General features: G+C 39.4%; 2 protein-coding genes across 2 annotated transcripts; one reads left to right on the forward strand and one right to left on the reverse strand.

The window, feature by feature from the left end:
• The first annotated feature begins 1,262 nt into the window (after positions 1-1,262).
• Positions 1,263-12,772, forward strand: mat2aa (methionine adenosyltransferase 2Aa). The gene is made up of 9 exons (XM_063478636.1): positions 1,263-1,610; positions 3,417-3,494; positions 5,335-5,457; positions 5,833-5,945; positions 6,047-6,190; positions 8,232-8,450; positions 8,561-8,743; positions 9,402-9,535; positions 10,059-12,772. Exons 1-9 carry the CDS (start codon positions 1,511-1,513, stop codon positions 10,159-10,161), a joined length of 1,197 nt encoding a protein of 398 aa, XP_063334706.1. The 5' UTR covers positions 1,263-1,510; the 3' UTR covers positions 10,162-12,772.
• A 327-nt stretch (positions 12,773-13,099) lies between these two features.
• On the reverse strand, positions 13,100-21,227 carry LOC134630880 (prosaposin). The gene is made up of 10 exons (XM_063478637.1): positions 21,116-21,227; positions 20,992-21,041; positions 20,024-20,098; positions 14,779-14,901; positions 14,573-14,683; positions 14,405-14,485; positions 14,075-14,258; positions 13,680-13,738; positions 13,527-13,592; positions 13,100-13,444 (listed from the first exon to the last, which is right to left on the reverse strand). The coding sequence occupies exons 1-9, from the start codon at positions 21,165-21,167 to the stop codon at positions 13,536-13,538; spliced, it is 792 nt and encodes a 263-aa protein (XP_063334707.1). The 5' UTR covers positions 21,168-21,227; the 3' UTR covers positions 13,100-13,444; positions 13,527-13,535.
• Between the last annotated feature and the right edge of the window lie 2,613 nt (positions 21,228-23,840).

Raw genomic sequence — 23,840 nt, forward strand, 5'->3', positions numbered from 1 at the left:
TTTGCAGCATATGGCTGAACATGAGCAGCGAATATAGCCTTGTACACTTCACAGTTCATGCTGTTACTTCTATCAGCGGTCACATTATCAATAAATGCTAGTGACCCAGTTTCACTGGTACCCATACATGCCCATGCAATAACATTGACTCCAACATGTTTGATAGATAATGTAATATGCTTCAGATCATGAGCTGTTTCTCTCCTTCTCCATAATCATTATGGTGCAAGTTTTTTTTGGTTTCATCTGTATACTTTTTTTTTCCAGAACTGTGCTCTCTTTTGGATGTTTTCTGGCAAAGTCTAATCTGACTTTCCTATTTTTGGGTGTAACCAGTGGTTTGCATCTTGTTCTAAAACCCATTTGTATTTACATTCCTCCTTCTTGACTATGTTAGATGTTTTGTTAGCTGTTTTTCTTAACCATGGAAACAATTCTGTCATCATCCACTTTAGCTGTTTTCTGTCATGTTTTAGGCCTTTTGGTGGTGCTGAGCTGGTCAGTGAAGTTGTTGCTGTTTCTCTGGTTTTTCAATCTTCACTTGCACCATCTTCCCTTTGGACCTCTTATTGAGTGTTCCAGTGGAAAGCTACCAAAGGTTGGATGCTTAGAATCAACTTATCTGCTTAATTTCTTGTGAATTATTGGGGGAAAGACATCACATGGCCATGAAACTGCTTGTCAGTCAATTGCTCAGTTGCATTTGAGCCTCTGAAAGTGGCTGTACTTTCTAAACAGTTAATGCAATACATTTGCTAAAGCCCTTGAATTAAATCTGAAAGTCTCTACTTGAATCGCATGGTAATTGTTTGATTTAAATCCATTGTGCAGGTGCAGAGGGAATTACAAACATTTTTCCAAAAAACTGTTTGACCTCTTCCTATTCTCTTTACACATCTCATAATGTTTTCAGTACAAATAAAAAATATGAAAACACTTTGCACACAGTACAGTGGAAAATATTTACTTTACATGTTTACAGTCTCGCTATAAATTAATCCCTCACATGGCACATATTTTAATAGTGCAATCATGGTTTATTAGGGTTCTTAGTTTTGTATTTCCACATTCTAGACCATAACATCTTGTCACAAACGTTGGAAACTGCTTTCCAAATACTAAACACAACAAAATACAGCGTGCAGCAGATCTCAGGGTTCACGCTTGAGTTTTTATTGCCATTTGTCTTCAGGGCCATTTGGCGTTTAGGTCTTGGTATGAGCACGCCCATGAGCACCACATGGTCTGTGCTCAACAATAACATTGGCTGCAGAGCAATGACTTGAGGGGTCTGAGGAAATTTGTGCAGACCATAAATTCAGCTGTCTGGTCCGTCCTGTTTTCCCTGAACTTTAACTGTGGTTGTCGCTTTGTGTGTGTGCATGTGTATGTGTGAGAGAAGAGCGAGCAGGTGACCCGGGTGAAGGTGTAAAACGTGTCTCCCGGTTTTGTATCAAAGCTGTGTAAGTAGGTATATAGTCGACTAGCTTGTTAGCTAAGAGTGGCTAAAATGAACTACCAGATGAACGGTTTCATTAACAGCAGCAGCTCGGTTTACGATGAAGACTGCTTCCTCTTCACTTCTGAGTCAGTTGGAGAAGGACACCCCGGTAAGTTTTAACGTGCCATTCCCTGTCTGTGAGGTAGTTTCCTCCCCCCTCCTCCTTGACCATAATAATTAGCCTAGCATCTTGTTAGCCTGTCAAACAAGGTTGGGTAGCGCTGCTAGCTTGGCATGTCTGAGTGGAGTTTATTGTAAAGCTAGAAATAATAATTTCAGTGGCTTGTTTAATTTACTTTTGAACAGTAAAGTCAGGGAATATTAAGTAAAAGGGACACAAAGAAGAGAACAGAACGTGATTTAAGTGAAAATGCGGCGAAAACTATAAATGTAAAGGTTGTTTTAAAGGGGAAAGGGCTAAAAGTTACACTGGCTGGAGCAGTCTAATTTCGGCTAAACTCTAAAGCTAAATAAAACTGATATTTGGATCGTCTTAACTCAGAAAACATGAATGAAAGAATGGCCTGCTCGGCTTCTCTGTAGAGTTTTGTGGATTGTTAAACAGTTTATACAAAATGTAAAGTTTCCCACACACCTTACAGACCCTACCTGTAATCATTTATACTCCTTAGAAGTTAAGGAAATAGTTTATTTGAAAGCTCAGTCACGGTTGCATGCTAGCTGCATGGCGGCTAGCTGGCATGCTAACACCACGTTAGCCCGGACTGTTGGTGCTTGTCAATCACATCCACCCCATCCCTCCGTCAGTTTATAGCGAGTAGTCAAGATGTTTCTATCCCGTTGGGGGTGTTGGCAGTAAACGCAAATTTGTGATTATTTAGGACCCTTGGCTACCCTTTAGCACTGCATCATAGCATAAGTTCAGGCAGGTAATGATGCTTAATTTGTCGGAGATGTTTAGGAGTTGTGTTGTCCCGCGTTATCGCCACTTTTCAAGTCGCAGACTGACACCTCTCCTAAACAGCTCAAACAAAAACCTAACTTAATAAGCTTAATGAGGAGGCTAGGGCCTGTGGCAGGACTGCTTTTGTGTTGGCTAATTCACTGTAAGGGCTTACTTTTAATGATTGCACTTAAGCAATCATTAAAACGCTGTGCTTTCACTGCTGTGACAAGACTAGTTAAATCTTTTCAGTGAAAAGACTTACAAGAAGCCAAAACTGAGGTCTTTCATGCTTTAATTGAAGAATTATTGAGCAGCTTGGGACACAGTGTGCTGCAGTTCTCAGTCTCATACTGGGGCAGCTCTGTTGCAACAGATAATAGGCTTACCAGTACTCCTAAATATAGGTACTGTAGGGGCTAGTGTTCAACTCTGGGGTCAAAGTAGTCCCGTTCACAGCCTTTGCAGTTGTAAGGGAAGAAAAACGGCTTCAACAACCTGGAAGCTGAATAGTCTCAGTTTGTGAATCCTGTCGCACCGGTTCTAAAATTTGTTTTTTGGAAATGTTGAAGTTGAAGACCAACACACTATGGTTGGTCTTATACTATAGTTAAAGGCCTCCAAATATGTGGATATGGAGTTTAGGCTACGGGTTTCAATTTCTTTGCATTCAAGCAATCAACTGTGGAAACTACATCATGAAGGGGCAAACACAAGCACAAATATCTTTGCATCTGTTTTGCATTGAAATAATTTTTTGCTTTTGTTACAACTGATTGAAAACTAGTCATTATCCAGTAAAAGGGTTTCAACAAAATGCCTTAAGTGACAAGAAGTGTAAAACCTTCTCTTAATGACTGTAATTTTTAATTTGGTTTGGCTTTTGCTTTTTATAATATGCATAATTTAATGTTTCATTCATTTAATTATGAAGTAAAATATCAGCTGTTATCATTTTACCAACCAAACTAAGGAATCGCATTAAACTGTTGTGCTTATTTTGCTCCACAGATAAAATCTGTGACCAAATCAGTGATGCCGTGTTGGATGCACACCTCAGACAAGATCCTGATGCCAAAGTAGCATGTGGTAAGTCAAAGAGGCAGGGCAACCATGAAGGCTTTTTTTTTTTTTTTTTTTAAACTACGGCACATGATCCACTGTTGAACCATATGTATGCAGAATTGGGCATGTTACAAAAAGGGTAAGGAACCACCCATGAATGCATTTAACGCATTAGCACATTTAGGGACACTTTCTTATGCATTGCCTTCCTGTGAAAAATCTCTCAAATTTCAAATGAACTTCAAGGACTAAGGAGCCACTGTAAATGAACGGTATCATGAGTCAAAAGTCCTCGGCAAATTCTTACGTTTCCTGGATTTATGTAATAATGCAAGCTTTTATGCAGGCGCACTACACCCTAAGATGCTAGGTCTAAGGATTAAATCTATTTATCCCAAATTTTTAATGTTTAAACCTAAGCAACTACTTGGCTTGTGTTGTGTAATTTTTCTGGGCCTTGAGGTGCTCCCACACAAATGAGACATTGGTATTCACTTGGTCACAGGAAAGAATGTTGGTTCAACTACATCAAGCTCATCTTTAAAAGATTGTCTGGGTTAAATAACCTTCAGCCATATATTTTGACAACACGTGCATTTGTTATTGTTGTTCTCGATTGGAGAAATGTTTCTGCATAAGTGTTTGTTGAAAATCTGTGCTGCTGGACTGAAACCTGTTCTCCAAATCTTTCCACAACAATATTGAATGACCTCTCATATCCTGATCATGAAGCTTGTAGGGAGTATTGATGTGATTTTAAATGTAGAGTCTTATGCCACAGCAGTAAGTATACAAAACAAGACCAGCACCATCTATAAGTCATCATCCACACTGAATTAACCACTGGTACACTGGTAGTGACTGATTAAACCCAGTTAAGCTTAGAATTGACACAGGAGTCTAAATTATGTAGCACATACAATGTAGGCTATGCAAATGGCCAATGCATGCTTTTGTGTGTGGTGTTCCTCCATTGCTCCAGAATACCAGTTGATTTTTCTCTTTGAACTGATTTATTATCTTCCAAAAATGGTGGCAGAAGTAGTTTGAAATGCACTGGAGGAAACTGATATTGAACTGGCCTATCAGTGTTGACTGCACTGGTGTGATATGTAGAGAGATTTCTATGAAAAATTTCAGAAGGGCTTTTGGTTAAGTGTCTGCTGTGCCAAATAAACCCAGAAGCATGAATCCACTGTTGGGTAGTTGTTGTGGTTTTTTTTTTGTTTTGTTTTGTTTTGTTTTGTTTTTTTTTTTTTTTAACTAAACTGACGTCTGCTGACGTGCAGCCCCAATAACTCATTTTAACTTTGAAATGTCAGCTTGTACTATCATGCCTGGGATCTGTTCTACTTCTGCCTTTTAGGACCCCTTAAACTGACACACTCATATACACAACTTTTTAAAATCCTCTTTATGAGGGTACTGCTTGGCTATGATGTCGTCAAATTGTAAATCTGGCTTTTACTGCCAAGAGCAATTTCTGCTAGAGTTACTTTCAGTATCTGTTGCACTACTGCTCTTCCTCTAAAGTATATCTGTCAAACAATCAGCCCTCTGCTTCCTGTTTGCACTGGTGAGTTCTGACCAGTATGAACAATGTGAAATTTATGTAGTTGACGTAAACTGACATGATCTCTGAAACAATACGAGTCTGAAAATGTACTTTTTTAAAATGTTGTTTTAGGGGCTTGTGTTCAAATGATCTATCATGTGCTTTCAAAGTTCTGCCCTAGGGTGGCGTTTAGGTGCAGACATGGCAACAGTTATTAATGAACTGCATTTGCTTCAGGCCATTTGCATTATTGCTTTTAGTTTCATTGCTTTCACTGCATATTGTTTTTGTTTTGTTTTTTGTCCTCAGAAACTGTTGCCAAGACTGGGATGATCCTGCTGGCTGGGGAAATCACCTCCAGGGCTAATGTGGACTACCAGAAGGTTGTCAGGGACACAATTAAACATATTGGCTATAACGACTCTTCGAAAGGTAAGATCAGCCAGCTGTGAGTTTAGCTCCGGTTCAAATGTGTGCAGTTATATCCAGAAGGCCAAAGAAAGAAAAGTAATGGTAACTCTCTTCTCTCTTGGAGAAAATTACAGTAAATCTTGAAGTCTGGTTATTACCCTTTTTATAAAAAGACTTGTGCCACCACTCTGGCTTAATGCCACTGATATCACGGATGTAGGCTGACAGAGTCTTGAACTTTTTTTCTTATTATTATCAACTATAGTTGGTCTACAGATCTTGTTTGCACATAATGACAAATTCAGTTGACGCAAAATTTGTTCTAATACTACTTTATTTTGACGTATAATGATAAGCTGAAACATTTTACTGAGGCTTATTTTGGGGGATTTATAGGCTTTGATTACAAGACTTGCAATGTGCTGGTGGCTTTGGAGCAGCAGTCCCCTGACATTGCCCAGGGCGTTCACCTGGATCGCAAAGAGGAGGATGTCGGAGCCGGTGATCAGGTCAGCTGATTCATACATTTGGTCTAGAGCCAAGTAACTGAAGCCAGAAATGTAGCAGTAATGTACTTTAATGATTTGACATATGACTGCAACTGTGGCAGGGTCTGATGTTTGGGTATGCCACTGATGAGACTGAGGAGTGCATGCCGCTTACCATTGTCCTGGCTCACAAGCTCAATGCCAAGATGGCTGAACTGCGCAGAAATGGAGAGCTGCCCTGGCTCCGCCCCGATTCCAAAACTCAGGTATGTGGTCAAAGTATATTTACAGTTTGGAGCCAGTTCTTTAAGTTCTTATAAGTGTAGGTGGAAGCTAAGTTTGTTTATTTCTTTCTATTGGTCGGCTTTTTTTTTTTTTTTTTCTTCCCCCTCTTCAGTTTGTACACTTATGGTTAGTTGGTAATTGGCTGTAACCCCATTTCTGACTGTACTGAATAATTTAGACAGTATTTGCAGATTTAAGTGTGGTTTGAATGTTGAGTTCCTGCTTTGACACTCTGTAAAAGGGAAATCTTAATACTGTGTATAAATAATGAATGGTAATGTTTAGGGGCTGTGCGATATGACCAAAATCTCATATCCCGATATAAGACGTCTATCGTCCCGATAACGATATAAATCACAAAAATTTCACAGAATTTACAGAAAATGTTAATCTCGGGCAGCTCGACTTGCGTGAAGTGTTTCCAGCTGGGCGTCGTGTACCTGGAGTCAAGTGTTTTAACCGATGCATGAAGCTATACATTTTTAGACGTAAGTTGTAACGGCCGCCATTTTCTTTGAGTATTTATTACACTGCGTGCTGCGGGGAAAAGCCTGTTCTAACGTTTGAGCCTAAGGTTTATTTTTTTAGCACCTGGCGGCTCTTTTTTGCTTCTCATCCATAAACAATCTGCATACTCTTTCACGTAATTCAGTTTATTTTGAAAAGTCTCAACAGGATCTTGAGCTTTATTGCGAAAGGTTTATGTGGAAAATAAACAAGTGGACACGTGATGGTTTTACCGTCGCTGTTGCTAACGACAACGCATAAAAACAGGCTCTTATCCATCCATAGTGTGGTTATATTAAATATTAGAGAAAGAGAGAACTTTAAGAAATTAATATAGCCACTACAGTGACCATCAAAACAATGAAAAAATATTGCAGTAAACAGTTTATTTTGCGACACCACGAAACAAACGATAGTTTAAAATGAAACGATAGATGTTTTTATATCGTCATCCGATAGATAGATATAGATAGATAGATATCTATCGAACAGCCCTAGTAATGTTTTATATTCTGTGTTTAAAGTGCTTGGTGCCCTCTGTTCCTGTTTTGGTGCATTTGCCGTTGATTCTTGTACATTTTTGATGCAGTTTATAAAGGTTCACTCACACAGACGGTGTAAAAGGTGGATGGGTGGATGTAGCTACCATGATGCCACTCATTAGTTCTGGAAGTCCAGCTTTGAAGCCTCAAAATGAGTTTTTTGCCATCTTGGTGTTTTTTAAAACCTGATGTGAGGAGAAAGGAGCGGGTTTGACTGTGAAACTGCACACACATTGGCTAACAACTTGGTAGACCAAAGTCATACCATGGATTATCCTCCGTTCTGATGGGATGTGTTAAGACAGTTTATAAAACTGACTTGTAAAGAGTACATTCTGACTTGAACATGTTTACTCTTAGTCTTTCCTGGGCACCAGTTCATCTCACATAGTAAGCAGGTAACTGTGTGTTGAAAAGCTAAATGCAACAGCCCGAGTTCAACTCCAATCAAAGGTTCACTGCTGCATGTCTTTCCCCCTAATCCCTCATTTTCCCACTACTGGTATCTAAAGGAGAAAGACCAGAAAAGCATTGTGAAAAAAGAAAGCAGTCCTCCCATAGGCCAGCTGCAGGTATCTCCACCTAGTGGACCTTAAAAACATTGCAGATTTAAAGCTTTGGTGCACAGGTTTCACTTTTCAAACACAGAAGCTACAACATCTTTATACCATTTATATTTATAGTTCAGATAAAATTGGACAATACTGTCTGTCCTACATTTTGGGAGCTCTGCAAGAAATGAAGATTTGTGTTGTGGGTTTTTTATGCTCTTTTTGGAAAGATACTGTTAGCTAAAAGACATCCTCACATTAACTGTCAATGCTTTAGCCACAGGCAGTGAAAATATTTGCGGTAAATACAGATGCATGTCATTATTATTGCAGGATGTTCCTGCAAACTGTTTTGCTTACGTTTGTTCAAACATGTGATCATACTAGCTGGAGCCATCACCTGTTTTTGTTTTCTCCCTCAGGTGACTGTTCAGTACAGGCAGGATAGAGGAGCCATGGTACCTCTGCGCGTCCACACAATTGTGATCTCTGTGCAACACGATGAGGGCGTAGGTTTGGATGAGATGCGTTGCTCTCTGAAGGAGCGGGTGGTGAAAGCCGTGGTTCCCAGCGGGTTTCTTGACGATGACACCATCTACCACCTGCAGCCCAGTGGTCGCTTTGTCATTGGAGGACCACAGGTGAGACAAAAGCTGTAAACCTTTTGAAGGCAGCCATGCTGTCACACTAAGGTCAGTAAACTTTCTAGTGAGATTTAATGGACTAATACCTCCACCTTTACTTCTGGCAGGGTGATGCTGGACTGACCGGGCGTAAGATCATTGTCGATACTTACGGGGGTTGGGGAGCCCACGGTGGTGGAGCTTTTTCTGGGAAGGACTACACAAAGGTAGACCGCTCTGCAGCCTATGCTGCCCGTTGGGTGGCCAAATCTCTAGTAAAAGCTGGGCTCTGCAAGCGTGTCTTGGTCCAGGTGAGTACACAGTATATCAGTTTTACTCAATCTAAAACCTGCATATAATGGGATTTAAAACTCGGCTGCCTCTAGAACTGAAAGTACTCAAATTCATGGTTTTACATCTCACAAAGAGCAGTGATTACAGCTCCCAGTAGACAGTCGTGCACCAGCTTGTCATCTATCGAATTCTGCTTATTGGTTTAATCACCTTTTAATGTTTTCATATTTAATTTGTCTGCAAAAACCTGTTACCATTGTAAATGCATCATTGCATCTTGCTCTGGATTTTCATTTGCTGGTATTGGATTCCTGTGCTTTCTAAGAGCGTAGAAAATATTTTCTGTGTTACTGCCTAGACTTGAGTTGTTGATCAGTGTATACAGTATGTGTTGTAAAATGTACTCTACAGTTAAAAAGTTCTCAATGCTGCTCTATTGGGAAAGCAAATCAAGTGGTGAGCAGTTCTAACTGGTCTCTGTAGCTTGTCCGTAAGCTCACTATTCCTGGGCTTAACTGCAGCAATTATCAGCTCTGTATTATCACACTCATAATTGAATTGGAGCAGATTTTTAACTTTGATCAGTGTACTAAAGCACATGTGGAGTGCTTTGGCATTAATGTCTCCCCTGTCATTATTTTTGAATGATGTGTTTATAATTAACAATTGTTTTAGGTATCCTATGCCATTGGTGTTGCCCATCCCCTCTCTGTCTCAATCTTCCACTACGGGACCTCCCAGAAGAGTGAAAGGGAGCTGCTGGACATTGTGAACAAGAACTTTGACCTCCGTCCAGGAGTTATTGTCAGGTATTCTGTGACAGTATCAGATCTTTGCTACCAAACCTGCACTTCAGTTCTGTTTTATTAGGATTGTTGTAATTTGATTTTAAACAAGAGGCATAAAAAGGCTAGTCATGTAGTCTAAGTCCTTAGCTGTACAGGCCTAGAAACTGGTCGGTGACCATCTGGCAGCCTACGGTTACTATGGAGAAAAATGTGGATTCCTTGACCAGCTGGCAAGTAGTTGGTAGGTGAAATTGGGCACAAAGTAGGTGGTTTTACTTCTCTATGATATTTTAGCAGTGAAAGTGCCATTCACCCAATCAGACGTTATTCTTCTCTCCCCTCCCCCTAAAATCCACACACTCAAATGGATGAATGTCGCAATTTGCAGTTTAATGTTTTTTAACATCTCTAAACAACAAGTTTCAGCTATTGTATGTTATTAAAACAGTTCCTTTAACCAAACAGCATTTGTGATGGCGACTACAAAGAGCAGAAATGTTTAAGTGTTTAGCTGGCGAGTCACTCTATTTAATTCTTGTTTCAGGGATCTTGACCTGAAGAAGCCCATCTACCAGCACACAGCAGCTTACGGTCACTTTGGTCGTGACGTCTTTTCATGGGAGGTGCCAAAGAAGCTGATGTACTGAAGACCCCCCTCCGGTTTAATGGGCCTTGTATCTGTCATCCTTCCTCCTTCCAGTCTTCTCCCTTTTTTAAAATTCCTCTCACAAACAGCCACACTTTGACAGCCTTTGCTACATACAAAATGCCCTTTATCCACATTTTGGTACACATCCCTGCAGAGAAAAAAATGGCTATTTCAGTTCAGTTGCCAAGACCAGAATTTAAGCGCTGCAGCCAGATTCAAATCATCTCTGGTGCATTTCTTTGTCTTTTGCATAGTTAATGGCGATCATGTTTCCTGGCACACCTATGAAAAGAGTGCACCGATTTGTATGTCAGCAAATCTGGTATTATTGACACCTCCGTATTAAAACCATACTTACAGTAATGAAAACACTTCTAGTATTCCACAACCTTCAAATTCAGAATCTCACTGCAGTGTAGTTTTAGAAGTGATCAGTGGGAATGTTTTATGTCTAACTTGACGGTAACTTCACAGTACAGAAACATCTTCTATTCCGCTTGCACTCCTTTTTTTTTAAAAAAATATTTTTTTATAAACCTCTTGATGGCACAGATGGGTCAAACGCTACAGTTTTTTTTTCTATTTATTTATATTTTTGTTTGTGCTGTCCCTTCAGGCCAGTGTTTTCTGACGTTTTACAGAGAAGTCAGAAGCTGCTATGATCTTGTGGTTATGTTGGGCTGTACCTCGATTTCTTTTGTAGGTTTTAAAACCATGTGAATGTTACAAATTATGTTAAATGTGTCAACGTTCTGCTGACCAAGATGAAGGCACAGTACTTGGCATTACTGAGACAGAGTCTGGGTGTATTACAGAGAAACCTGGGCTCTGTCACCTCTAAGCAGGGGCTGCCTTTATCTCGTGGAAACACCGTACTTGAAATAATTTATGATGGTGTTTGAATGTGGGACCTAAGTTTGACCAGCAAGGAGGGACAACTGAATGTTTGTCAAGTCTATTTAATTTTTTTTAATTCAGAAACATTTTCCCAATCTTGTTGCCTATCCTGGTTTGTCCCACCTGAACTCAATGGGAAAGTGGAACATGAAGAGTAAAGCTACATCACAAAGATGTGAGCGCCGCACAGCTGCAGTTAGTAGTTTTTAAGGTTACCTAAATTACATATAGCATGTACAGATGCTGTTAATCAAATGCAGAAGTTGTAAAGGAAGCTTTTCTTTTAAAATATTTGTTTTTAAAGAGATGTATTCATATTTAATGCCATACATTGTGGGCTATGATTGTGACAAATCAAATGTTTCCATGAGAAACTGTTCTGAGATAACTGCTGTTCTTTTAAAGAGACTGATACACTTTTTTGCTAAAACTCTAAATTGTTCATGTATGCGTGATTGTCGGACCCTGGCTAGATTCAAACCTGAGGCTTTTATAGAGTATTTGCCTTTAAATGCTTTTCCTGTTGCACTTCTCACCTAAATGCTGATTGAACTCAGGCTTACAGCATTTGGATGTTCCTGTGTTGGTTATTGGCAGGTTTAAAATATGCCTGCATCATGCAGCTAGATGGTGCTGTGTTCCCCAAAATTATAGTGAAGTAGGTTTTTAGTCTGACTCCTGTAGCACCACCTTGTGGCTCTTTGCATGTACTACAGATTTAAATTGCTCCTACAAATCTGGCAAACATGTCTGAAAGAGGGTTGATGTTCCCCTCACCTTTGTTCACACACTCCCACAATGGTGACGGTCGTCCCGCAGGCTTTATATCTGGCATTTGTGCAAAAGACTACTTGCACTTATTGCTGTGCTAATGAAATTTTCTCCTGTGAAGTGTAACCACACTTTACTGTTCCCATTTTGCCGTCTGCTGCACTGTGCTTCTGAGATCTACAGCCTCTGATAGAGGGATCAGTTGTAGACGACTGTTTTAATCTTGCCGCCGAGTGGAAGAGTTGGTGAGATAACTTGCCATGTCCAGTGTATTTATTTCTGGGTTACTGTCTTGTGAGTTGAGCAACCCACAGAGATGCAGGTGTCGCATTTATGTGACTGCATTCATTTAGACTTGGCGCATGCTTAAAGTGATATATTAATGTTGCAGTGTTTGGTAAGATTGCAGTTTTATTTTTTTATCGGGCTCTTGCAGGCATGCAGCAAACACATCAGGATGCAATCACAGTAACAGGATGCTGTGTCTAAAAGGGGCTAATGTCACACTGGTTATTTCAATTAAGGAACCTACTTTTTAAACTTTGTCTCCTCTCGCTCATCCACAGATGGAGAAAATGGTAGTTGGTGTTGTACAGAGAAACCAGCCTGTTTACATGTCTCCTGTGGACGATGTGTTTGAGGAGCACTCCCTCCCTTGTTCACTTTTTTTTTTTTTTTTTTTTTTTTTTTTTTTTTTTTTGCTTTGTTTGTTTGTTTTATAAATCATTTAAGTCTGTCAGCAGTTGCTAAACATGGGGGGGGGGGGGGAGAAAGTGCCTTTTCTCCTCTTGCAAATTTCCTCTTCCCCTACCTCCAAGTACACAACTTACCATTTTGACCCTGACAACTCCAAGGCTAGTTTCCGTCTTTGGTATTTCCAAGTGTGATTTGTTGTTGACTTTCTCTTAAACTGTTGAAATAAAATGCACCCTTGCTTTGTGCTTACAGGCTGTGCTTGTTTTATATGAAGGGCTAACTTCAACATCTTTAAACTGTGCTGCTGTAGATGACACTTTCATATGTTTTTAAATAAAGCAGAAGTGATCCTATGTCTGCGAGGTGGTAAAGACGAACACTTAGAAACCGTCTCTATTTGTGCTTTATTACTTCTGCCAAACTGCTGACTTGAAAGTAGGAAGATGACTAAAGACTAAAATATCTGTGCCCACCCTACGTTCAGCAGTCGACTCAAGCACTTTTACCTCGTTTGACTTCTAAATCTCAAACATAAGTCTATTTAACAGCAAAGGATGAGTTGTCAAGTCAGCTGGGAAACACTACAAAAACACTTTATTAAAGAAGAAACAGGAAACTTGATAAATGGTTGGTATAAAAAAAGCACATAGGCAGTAAGTGAAATTTAACTCTGAGCCAGTAATGTTTACTCTGCTACAAGAAGTAGCAGTAGTGGAGTAAAGATGACACTTAAACACAATGTTTTCTGGATTTCATAACTCTGTGCAGGCTGAATATGTAATGCAAAAATTACAATATGCAGTAAGAAATCAAATTGGGATGTGAAATACTGTTAAAATGCTGCAGATGTCAAGCTGATGAAGATTTGGTGCTCGATGAAATATCTGCTGCGTCCACCACGCTGACTCTTATTAGATCTGCTTTGAAAAGAAGTTGTGTTATTGATACTGCATGTTTTTTACTTTGATTTCACACAAACTGTAATCAATGTGCACCCACCTTAACCCTTCAGATTGTGTTGTAGTTCAGAGGCTTCCAGGCAAATTTGTGGCAGTAGAACAGAGTCTGCACAGAGTGAGACATGCATCGCATGTAATACTGCAGTGTCTGAAAGCTGAACGGGTGAATTCATTGTAATAGAGGTTTACTTACTCCACACTTGAGAGCAGTCTTGATGTCTCTGCATCTGTATGTTGTCAGAGTGCATGGATCTGCAGGTTTAAAGCAGGAGATGAAAGTTCGCTTGGTAACTGAGAATTCTTTAAACGGAGGTTTTGTATATTTTGATTTGTGCTTTCAGATTAGACTGATGCATCCAATTTAAATCTCAGTTCCTGGGCCTAAAAGTACTGTAAAGCATGAATGACGCAGTTGTAACTAATGTATAATCATGTCATATTAGGTCTGCACTTAAACTTTTTAAATATAAAGCATGTACAAGACAAATTATTGGACATCCTGGTCTCTGGAGATCTTGTGTCCAACATATGACAGATTAAGTAAACAATCACAATCACTGCAATAAAAGCAAGGGAGAGCAAACTAACCCACAAGCTGAGATTCTTCCCCTTTACAGAAGTGCATGAGGTGACAGATGGCCTGCGGGGTCGCATAAGCCAGGATTGCATCCAGCACTGTCCTGCTGACCTTGTCGATCACAGTCTCACATTGGTTGCGGTAGGAGGCCGGCAGAATATGGCAAATCTCTTCCAGCAGCTTGACCACAGCTTCCTGTAGAAGAGGAGCAGGTTTAAAAAAAAAAAAAAAAAAAAAACGGAGAGTGATTACTCTCAGCTGTGTGGTCTGATTGCTTTTAAGTGTCTGCGTGCAGCACAAGGAAGTACTGTTTTCATGTGCGCTACATAACCGTGTTTCACCTCTGTTCTTTCTTTGGGAAGCAAACCCTCCAAAGTCTTGATGAGGAAGGTGCAGAAGGAGCATTCAGTTGAGGGCTTCACCTGATTGAGGCACATAAATGGCAAGACAGTTCAGCACAATGTTTTTTGTTTTTCTTTTTTGTGTCTTTCTAAACTTCAGATACTCACATTATCACTTGTCACAGCAGCCTGAAGGGCCTCCTGGGCAAAATAGCTGAGCATCTGCTCTTTATCACAAGAGCTGCAGAGCCCAAGGATTTTGCAAACCTCCGCTGGTTTCTGTGGAAGAGAGAAAAACGTGTTTACTGACCTCTCAGTAGTGTCAGAAATGCCATACTCAAGGATGCATCCGGTCTTGGACTTCTCAGACTTACCAAGATTGAAGTAACAAAATTGATGGCCAGTGGGAACATCTTCTCCACCTCTTGTTTGCAGAGATTGGCAGCTGGACCGTGCATGAGTGCACACACGCTTTCAATGCCATTCATGATCTTTTTCTGTGCAGAATAAAGCGGTGAGTCAGAATATTGACTTAAAGACTGGTAGCCCATTTTGTCTTCAGCTAAATAAGCAGAGAAGCAAGTGTGGCATTTTTTATTTTTTTTTTTGTTTTCACATTACATAAATAAACTTGTTGATTTATTAAAATGCATTTAAATCTGTCTTCTGCCCCTTTAGCTTTCAACCAATCACAACATGTTCATTAACCACCTACTAATACTATGTGAGGCCCTGAAACAGAATCAGTGTTGTGGATATAAAGCTTCAGTACAAAATCTTAACAGTCACAGAGTTAACAAGTGAACTGAATGAATACCATTCAGTTTTTTATTTTCAGACTTGTTTACTATGGTGTCATGTGGTAGTGGTTGAGAACAAGGCATTACACAAATATGTTACTTTTTATTTATATGTTTTCATATTTTCTCACATTATTTTAGTTTTCCTCTATATAATACTATTTAAAAGTCTTGAGGAACCCCTTTTCTTGTTAAGACACTTAATCCTGACCTATGATGCATTCAAGCATCAAAAACCTAGTATTAGTAGTATTTTTGCACCAACCTAATCAAAGGTTGGCAGACAGGTGCAGCGTGTCCTTAAAAAGTTTCAGGAAACTGGACAAATAGAGGATAAAAGTGTTCACCATAGCCTAACAAGAGATGGTCTGAGTGGACAGGGTGGTTGTCTGGAAGCCATTCATAAGGAAGGGAAATAACGAGAGTAGGTTGACCAAATTACACTGAAAATCAGTGGCAACAGGACTTATGGAGTGATGAATCATCATTTGAAACATTTTGGTTTTAAGTCATTTTCAGAGGAGCTCAGTAAAGAGATCCAACAGTGAGTGTTTACAGCCATCTGGCATCTGCTGTTGTGTGGGGATCAGTGATGGGAATAACGGCGTTACAAGTAACGGCGTTACTAACGGCGTTACTTTTTTCAGTAACGAGTAATCTAACTAATTACTATTCCTATCGTTACAACGCCGTTACAGTTACTAACAAGGAAACGCGGTCCGTTACCATTTTTCAACAAACAGACGGTTGAAGCTGTGTTCCGCTTACCGCATCTTATATCAGTAGCACGGAAGTAGCTGTAAGTAATCTGGACGCTACAGCTTTAAGCAGCTGCGCGCTCCCGCGGACAGCAATCACGATCACTGTCTAGCACAACACCTGGAGCTCAGGGGGCAAAACAATCGCATGAGTGCTGCTGTTTGACTGAGGAAGAATAAAGTAGTCGTGGTAAGTCAATCACATGACCACTTAAAGACAAAACAACAAGGTGATATATACCAGTTTTTAAATTATGTTGATAGGCCACGTAAAACCAGAGTCATGATAAACAATATATACGTGGCGTTTTTTCCTCAATAGTTTCGTCACGTTTACTAAGGACAGCGCTAGCAAGCACTCTCTGCTTATGACCAAAACAAAAAAAACAGCGGAAGTTTTAGGAGTGACGGCGAGAGAGAGAGAGAGAGAGAGCGAGTTTTGAGATGTGAGAGATTTGTGACGTTTAGCGTGTTTGGAGTGTGTAGTTAATGTGTTGTCTTGTGTAGTTAGTGTGTAGTGTTGTGGATAGTTTTGTGTTGTGTGTCAGAACAATGAGGCGACTGCTGTCTCCAGGTCAGTGGCGGTCCTAGCCTGTTTGGCGCCCCGGGCGAACACGCCCTCTGGCGCCCCCAAACCCCCCCCTCCACACACACACACACACACACACACACACACGCACACACACATATATGACCCTATATATGAAGAGAGAGAGAGTATGCACAGTATGCAAACGGCTACCAAACAGACATCATAATTCGTCATACAATGAGAACAGGACAAATCAACAATTGACAATGACTAATTAATATTATATTATTGTATATATTGTTTGGAGTTTAGTCTCTTAGTGTTACTATTTTTACCATTTTTTCTTGGAGGAACTGTAACCCGCATAATTTCCTTAGGGATTAAGAAAGTATTCTGATTCTTAATGTTTTAGGATACATGACCTGCCATTATCCAATGACACATCTGCTTACCTGTAGCTTTTGCTCGTTTCTCCTTGTAGGAGCCATAATTAAATGTATTGAATTTTAATGATCACTGGGTTTTCATTTGTTTGGTTGCTATGGTGATGTGTAACGGGAGTCACGTGGGTGCTAGCGGTGACATTAAGAGGGCGTTGTCAGTCTGTCTTTCACTGGTTTGATTTTGACAGAGAGGAGGGCTGGGTAGCCGTAGTTTTTGTTGACCGCAGCCAACGAGTTTCCCCTTGTTGCATTAGAGCTGTGATGTTTTAAGAGTTTGAATCGCGAGCCGATCACATTGCTCTGTAAACTTTTCAAGCACTTTAATAAACAAGCAAGCAATTCCACCTCTCGCATTATTGCGTACAGTTGACAGCGCGTCAGGCAAATAGGCAGGCTCAATCCCCGGCCTCTAGCGACTGTGGAAGTCGCTACACTCCTCCTCTTCTTTTCTCTTTTTTTAAATTTTAAAAACGGGTTGTGTGTGAGACTTTAAATCAACAAAGTTTAAAATATACATTTTAAATTGTTATTGATCCCTTTACCCCTGGTCCTAAAGTGTATATTTATTTTCTTACTCTTAAATATTTATTGTTTGTTTACTTGCACTGCTGTAACTGGAGCCTCGTCGTCTCGTCTCTCTATATACTGGACTGTATGAAGCGGAGATGATAATAAAGTTTACTTTGACTTCAGCAGCGAGCAGACGCACCGAGGGCTCTCACTTTTCGCGTATAGAATTTCGAACAAACATCGGTGCAAATTATAAGTCTGTATCATAATGTCTGGTGTTTTCGTGTTTGTTGGTTTGTTTTTATTTTGTTTTATTTTGCAAGTTGGTTATTAGATGCTGCTCCAGCCAGACAGTGAATCCCCCGCCGCCCCGCCCTCTCCTCCCTGTGCCGCAAGCAGCAGGCGCACCTCGCAAACGGAGGGCGCCCTTACTCCCAGCAAATGGGCGATAGAAAACCGATCGGTGCCTATGCCATCCCCAATATGCGCTGGCAGCATGAGTACGAGCATTTTTTTTTTTTTGCCGATGCCCGTGATGCCGCCCCCCACCACGATGCCGCCCCGGGCAACTGCCCGTGTCGCCCGTATCTAAAACCGCTACTGCTCCAGGTAGAAACAGGAGTGATACACCTGCTGCTGTCAGACCTGCAGGTATCAGGCTGTGATGTTCTCCTTTATAGTGGACAGAAATATTTGAAGTGGCACAAATAATTTGTGTGGCATCTTATTGAATGCAGAACAGCTGATTGTTCTGTAAATAGTTTGAAATGGTTATTTAAAAAAAGGGTAAAAGTAAACTTGTGCATAGGATTTTAAAATTGACAATTTATAGTTGCATTTAAAGTTATGAAATATGATTCATTAAAGATGTTTGTGGTTGTTACAGTAAAGAATATAACTTTTTCTACTCTGATTTTATGGTTTTTGTCTGATTTTAGATCAATTGTGTTAATACAGTATGTCAAAATGAAAACATGACTGTAAATTCAGACACGTGAGGTTGTGCTGAAAAGGATGATACCAAACAAGCAAAGTAAATAGTTTTTAAAGGTAAAATGTGGAGGGAAAATCAAAAGTAGTTAAAATTGCCAGTTATACCCTGGACCCCAGAGGGTTAAACTTTTTTTTTTTTAAAGTAATGCAATAGTTACTTTTCAAGTAATTAATTACTTTTAGAATATTGTAACTCAGTTACTAACTCAGTTACATTTTTGAAGAAGTAACTAATAACTATAATTGAATTACTTTTTCAAAGTAACTTGCCCAACACTGGTGGGGATGCATTTCATCCAGTAGTGTGCCTGCCACTAATGGTAATGGATGGGCCTCTCAGAGCCCAGAGCATTATTGAAGCAGTGTGGGATCATCTTGACAGAGAGCAGAACAAAAGGCAGCCGACATCCAAAGAAGAGCTTGAATGTCCTTCAAGAAGCCCGGAGAACTATTTCTGAAGACTAATAAGAATATTAAGAAATAACAAGAAAACAGTTCAGGGTGTGTTGAAGAATAAAGGCGGTCATACCAAATACTGACTTTCAACCTCATTAGAATCAGACTCTGTTTTTGTCTCTTACGCTGTATTTCCATGTATGTTTGCACATTGCAATGAACCACTGCACCTTTTCCCCAGCAAAACACAACCAAACGAGGGGTGGTTCAAGACTTTTGCACAGTATTGTGTAACAGGTTTTTCTTAACAGATATTTGGTTGATTTTTGTTTTTTGAGATTAACAGTGTGCACTGATACAGTGACATGTGATTAAACGCTGGTATTTTTTAGGTGTTACTTCGTAGCTGCAGAACCGAGCAGACTTAAAGGTGAAGCGTGGACACTGAGCAATGCTGTGTTTGGGGATACTCAAATATTCAGACACTAATGTGTTGTTTATTTTTTTTATATACATCACTCCATGTTAGTGTGAAAAAGGAAAACAAGGGGGTGTTCACAATACTGCTGTGTTCATTAAATAAAGGCATTGCTTGACTTCACACCAGCATGCTGCTGTGCTACATAAGCTCCAGACACATACTATGTAATAAATCCCAAACATCTTTTTCTGCATCTTTCCATGTGTACATCCTCTTTTATATCAATGTTTATCAACATAAGTGATAAAAAAAACAACTTATTTCTGTCTTTGGAGCCTGTAAACCAGATCAGGCTAGATCAAAAGAGGATCTTGGAAGTCAAGTGTATATGTGTGTGTGTGGGTGTGGGTGTGGGTGTATCTGAACAAAATCTGAATGGTAAATTTCATTTCAACTTTTCTTAGAAAAAATAGGAAGTGGCTCACCACCAAAACTATGAAGTGACCTTTAGTTTGGTGTGTGTGTTTTTAAGACATGCACAACTGGTTACAGATTATTTACATCTCCGAAGGTGAAAAATGTGCTTTAGATGATAAGATTACACTAAAAATTCCTGGAATGTAAAATATTTAGTTTTTCTTTATTCATGCCACAGGCCTCATATTTTAATCTTATATAATATATTTAATATGGGAATGGAAGATGTGGATAATATTATCAGTGAGCAAATTTGTACATTTAGGAATGTGGCACCAGGTGTACTCACCTGCAGGTCTGCATTGGAAAGCATGTCAACAAGGAGTTCAAATATTTTGGTGCAGTCCTGGCAAACATCTCCGGTCTGAAAAACAAAATCACATGATGAACATAAATTAATACCCTAAATCTAGGTTTTTTGCAGTGTTGGGATCTCTGTGCTGTGGGCACAGTTTAGTTTGCTTTAAAGTTTATTCAATCTGGATTCAAAAGTAGGTGGTAAAACTTTTACAACTTTTTATAACTCGACGTGTGACAGCAGACTTCTTCATTTTGAAGAAATGAAAATCTCACTTCTCAACACTGCGCCCTTACATTTGCTTTTGCCCTCACTGTGAGCAGTGCTAAAGTATCACACACTCCTATACTGTCATTACAATTCCCCACAAAAAAAAAAGAGTTTTAGGGGAAAAGTCTGCAAAACATGTTCATGGTACTCAGGGAAATTATGTGAGTTTTTTCCTTTTTACTAACTACTACTAAATTTTAAATCACAGATGTCCAACTCTTTTCACATCGAGGGCCACATACAGCCCTCTTTGATCATAAGTGGGCCGGACAAGTGAAGTTTCCCCTCCTGTGAGTTTAAAGACTACACATTGACTGCTTGAGATATTTTAACATAAGAAAAAGAAATGTAATTTCCACAGTTCATCTCAGGTTTTCTACACGACAAAGAAATGCTGCTGTAGTAAATAAAAGACCTCACGCATTGTAAAAATTAGAAATTTCTATAGTAAGTAGTGAAAAAAAACAGCAACAATTCTGTCTTTTACTTATTTATTTTGGTCTACTTTGAGTGGCCATGCAGGAGGCCTTTATTAGTAGGCAATGCTGTAAGACTCATGAAAAGATTTTCCAAAGCCGTCCAGTGGACCGAATTGGAGTCCTTGCAGGGCTGATTCTGGCCCCGGTCACTTATGTTTGACACCCCTGATTTGAATGTAAAACATGGCTTAACTATGAGAAATCACTTACTTTTAACTCTTCAGGAATGCTTTCCAAACCACCGCTGCTGTAAGTCAAGGCTGCAGGAAGAAATTTTCATTAATAACCTTCACTTTAATTAATCTCATCACTATACTTTATTTTATTGTCTTACCACAGCCTTGGAGAGCAATGGAGAGAAGCAGGGCAAATGTAAGCAGGGCCATCTTCTGTTAGTCTCTGGAAGTCTTCCCTCCTGACATCTGTGGGTGAACTGCAAGAGCTGCTTATATCTGATCCACAGCTGTGGTCTCAACCAGTTAGATTTTTTTTTTTTTTTTGGGGGGGGGGGGGGGGGGGGGGGGGGAGCACGCTTGAACTAATTTGATAAGATCTCATTCAGTTAGCAGAAGTTTTTTTCCCCCTCCCATTCTCAATATGGTAATATTAGTCGAGTTTCATATTCACTTCCTCACACAAAGGTGCAAAAACAAGTTATTATTTTATCTTTCGAGACATGTGTGGGCTTTTTTGTAAGTATGTGCTGTATTTCTTAATGCACTACACTGTCATATCCAGCTCTGCATACTTTATCGCGCTTTCTTTAAAACTATACCATTCACAACGTAACTGTTTCAGATTGTAATCTCAGTTTGCATTTGACAAACATAAATGGGGGAAATGTTTCTCCTGCTTCAACTCGTTCCTTTTAGCTTCCCAGAGTCTGTGCAATATCAGCAAATAATATAAAACATGTAGGCATTTGCCTTACAGCCTTGACCTAATGCTAAACAATAAGCTTTGATAACCACATATCTATGACTGTAGGTCATTGTTAAGTTTATTTTTACATTTAAAACTTCTGTGGCATGCCATTCGTACTACTACTTCCTGTGAACTGGAACAAATGAGAATAACTAGCTCAATACTGTCAGACAGAGTAGATGCTTAAAATCAAACAAAAAATATTGTTAGACACTAAAAACCGGGGTAAATATAGAACACATTTTCTAAATGATGGTTTCATTTATTAAGAGAAAAAACTAAACACACGCACCTACTGGGCCTACTGTTTGTAAAAAAAAAAAGTTGCTGTGACTAATCACATTTGTAGAAACATGAAGTTAGTTTCACTAACCACACCCAGACCTGTTGAATCAAGAAAACACTTAACTAGAACCTGTCGGACAAAGTGAAGTTAAAGATCTCAAAAAACGTGATATCACATCACAATTTAAAGAAACTCAGCTTTCTGTAAAGGTTTACAAAGCCATTTCTAATGCTTTGGGACTCCAATGAACCATGATGACAGCCTTAATCTACAAACAGGTAAACCTTGGAAGAGGGCTGACCCTTCCCAGAATTTGTGAATCTCCCACTGCAAAATTAATCCAAGAGCACATTCACAACTCACAAAAGAACCCAGAACAACATATACAGATCTGCAGGCCTCCCTTTCCTCCATTAAGGTCAAGAATAAAAAAAGAGACTGACCAAAAAAGAGCATTTCATAAAAAGAACATCACGCTAACAGTCAAACACGGTGGTGGTAGTGTGATGGTCTGGGGCTGCTTTGTTGCTTCAGGACCTGGATGAATTGCCGTAATTTGTTGGAACTGTGAATTCTGCTCTCTATGCAGCAGGACAATAATCCAAATAAACCTGAAAATCCACGTCTGAATTGCTCAAAAGCAACAAAATGAACGTTTTGGAGTGGCCTAGGAAAAGTCTGGACATGAGATGCTTTTGGCATGACCTTAAACAGGCCGTTTAACCTTTAACCGTAAAAATGTGACTGTAATAAAACAGTTCTGCAAAGAGGAGTGGGAGAAAAGTCCTCCACAGTGATGTGAAAGACTCAACGGCAGTCATCACAAATCCATGATTACAGTTCTTGCTGCCATGGGTGGGACAACCAGTTATTAGGATTAGGGAGCAATTATGTAAGTAGTTTTGGATAGCTTTTTCCCCTTAATAAATGAAATCATTTAAACTGATTTTTTTATTTGGTTATCTTTTTCTAAAATTAAAATGTATTTGATGGTCCTGAAACATGTAATTATGACAAATATGCAAAAAAAAAAAATCATCATTAAGTTTCAGCCGGTTCCTGGTCAGTAATTTGTGCAGAGTAGTGTGGGGGGGTTTTTGGTGAAGATGTGCATTATTATTTCACTGACCGCTGTAGAAGATAACCGAGGCCACATTGTTTGCACTACATTTTGTAACACCTGCGCAATCACATTTTCAGGTTCAAATAAAGTTAAAAGCAGCATGAGGCTTCAGTTACAGGAAATCATGGCACTAGTTCCCTTTCTTGCTTCTTCAACTTTTGTGTTTGCATTACAACAAAGGACTGCTCAGTGACACCTCAGATGTACCTGCTCCCACATCTTTAGACAAGAAATAATTCAAAAGCTATTCAACTGGAAATTGTACCAAATATCAAAATACAGGGAGTTCGTGGAGCTCTCTGGACTTTACAGAAATCTTTTTTTTTTTCATATAGTTAAATGATAATGCAAATTGTTGAAGTCGTTTATTTCTATACAAGACAATGTAGAAAATTAGAATTTAGAAAACTGTAAGGCTCTTCAATTATAACAACTTAATAAGGACTTTATATACATTTTTAATGGATTTGGCTGATTTAACCAAATTCTATAAACCTTTGAGTCATATTTATCTAGATTACAATTATTTTATTACTATTTAAAAAAATATTTTGTACCTTTGTGTTTCTGCTTTGTTCAGAAAAATGTCTCTCACTCTTTTGATACCATTCCGATTTTTTTTTTTAATTAAATCTCACACCAAACCAAGTGAAGTTCTGAAAATTGCCCCGTTCACAGCTGTGGACACAGATTTAAACAGCAGTGGTCTGAGACTGCAAACCTCTT

The sequence above is a fragment of the Pelmatolapia mariae genome, linkage group LG7, assembly GCF_036321145.2.
Source record: "Pelmatolapia mariae isolate MD_Pm_ZW linkage group LG7, Pm_UMD_F_2, whole genome shotgun sequence".
NCBI lineage: Eukaryota > Metazoa > Chordata > Actinopteri > Cichliformes > Cichlidae > Pelmatolapia > Pelmatolapia mariae.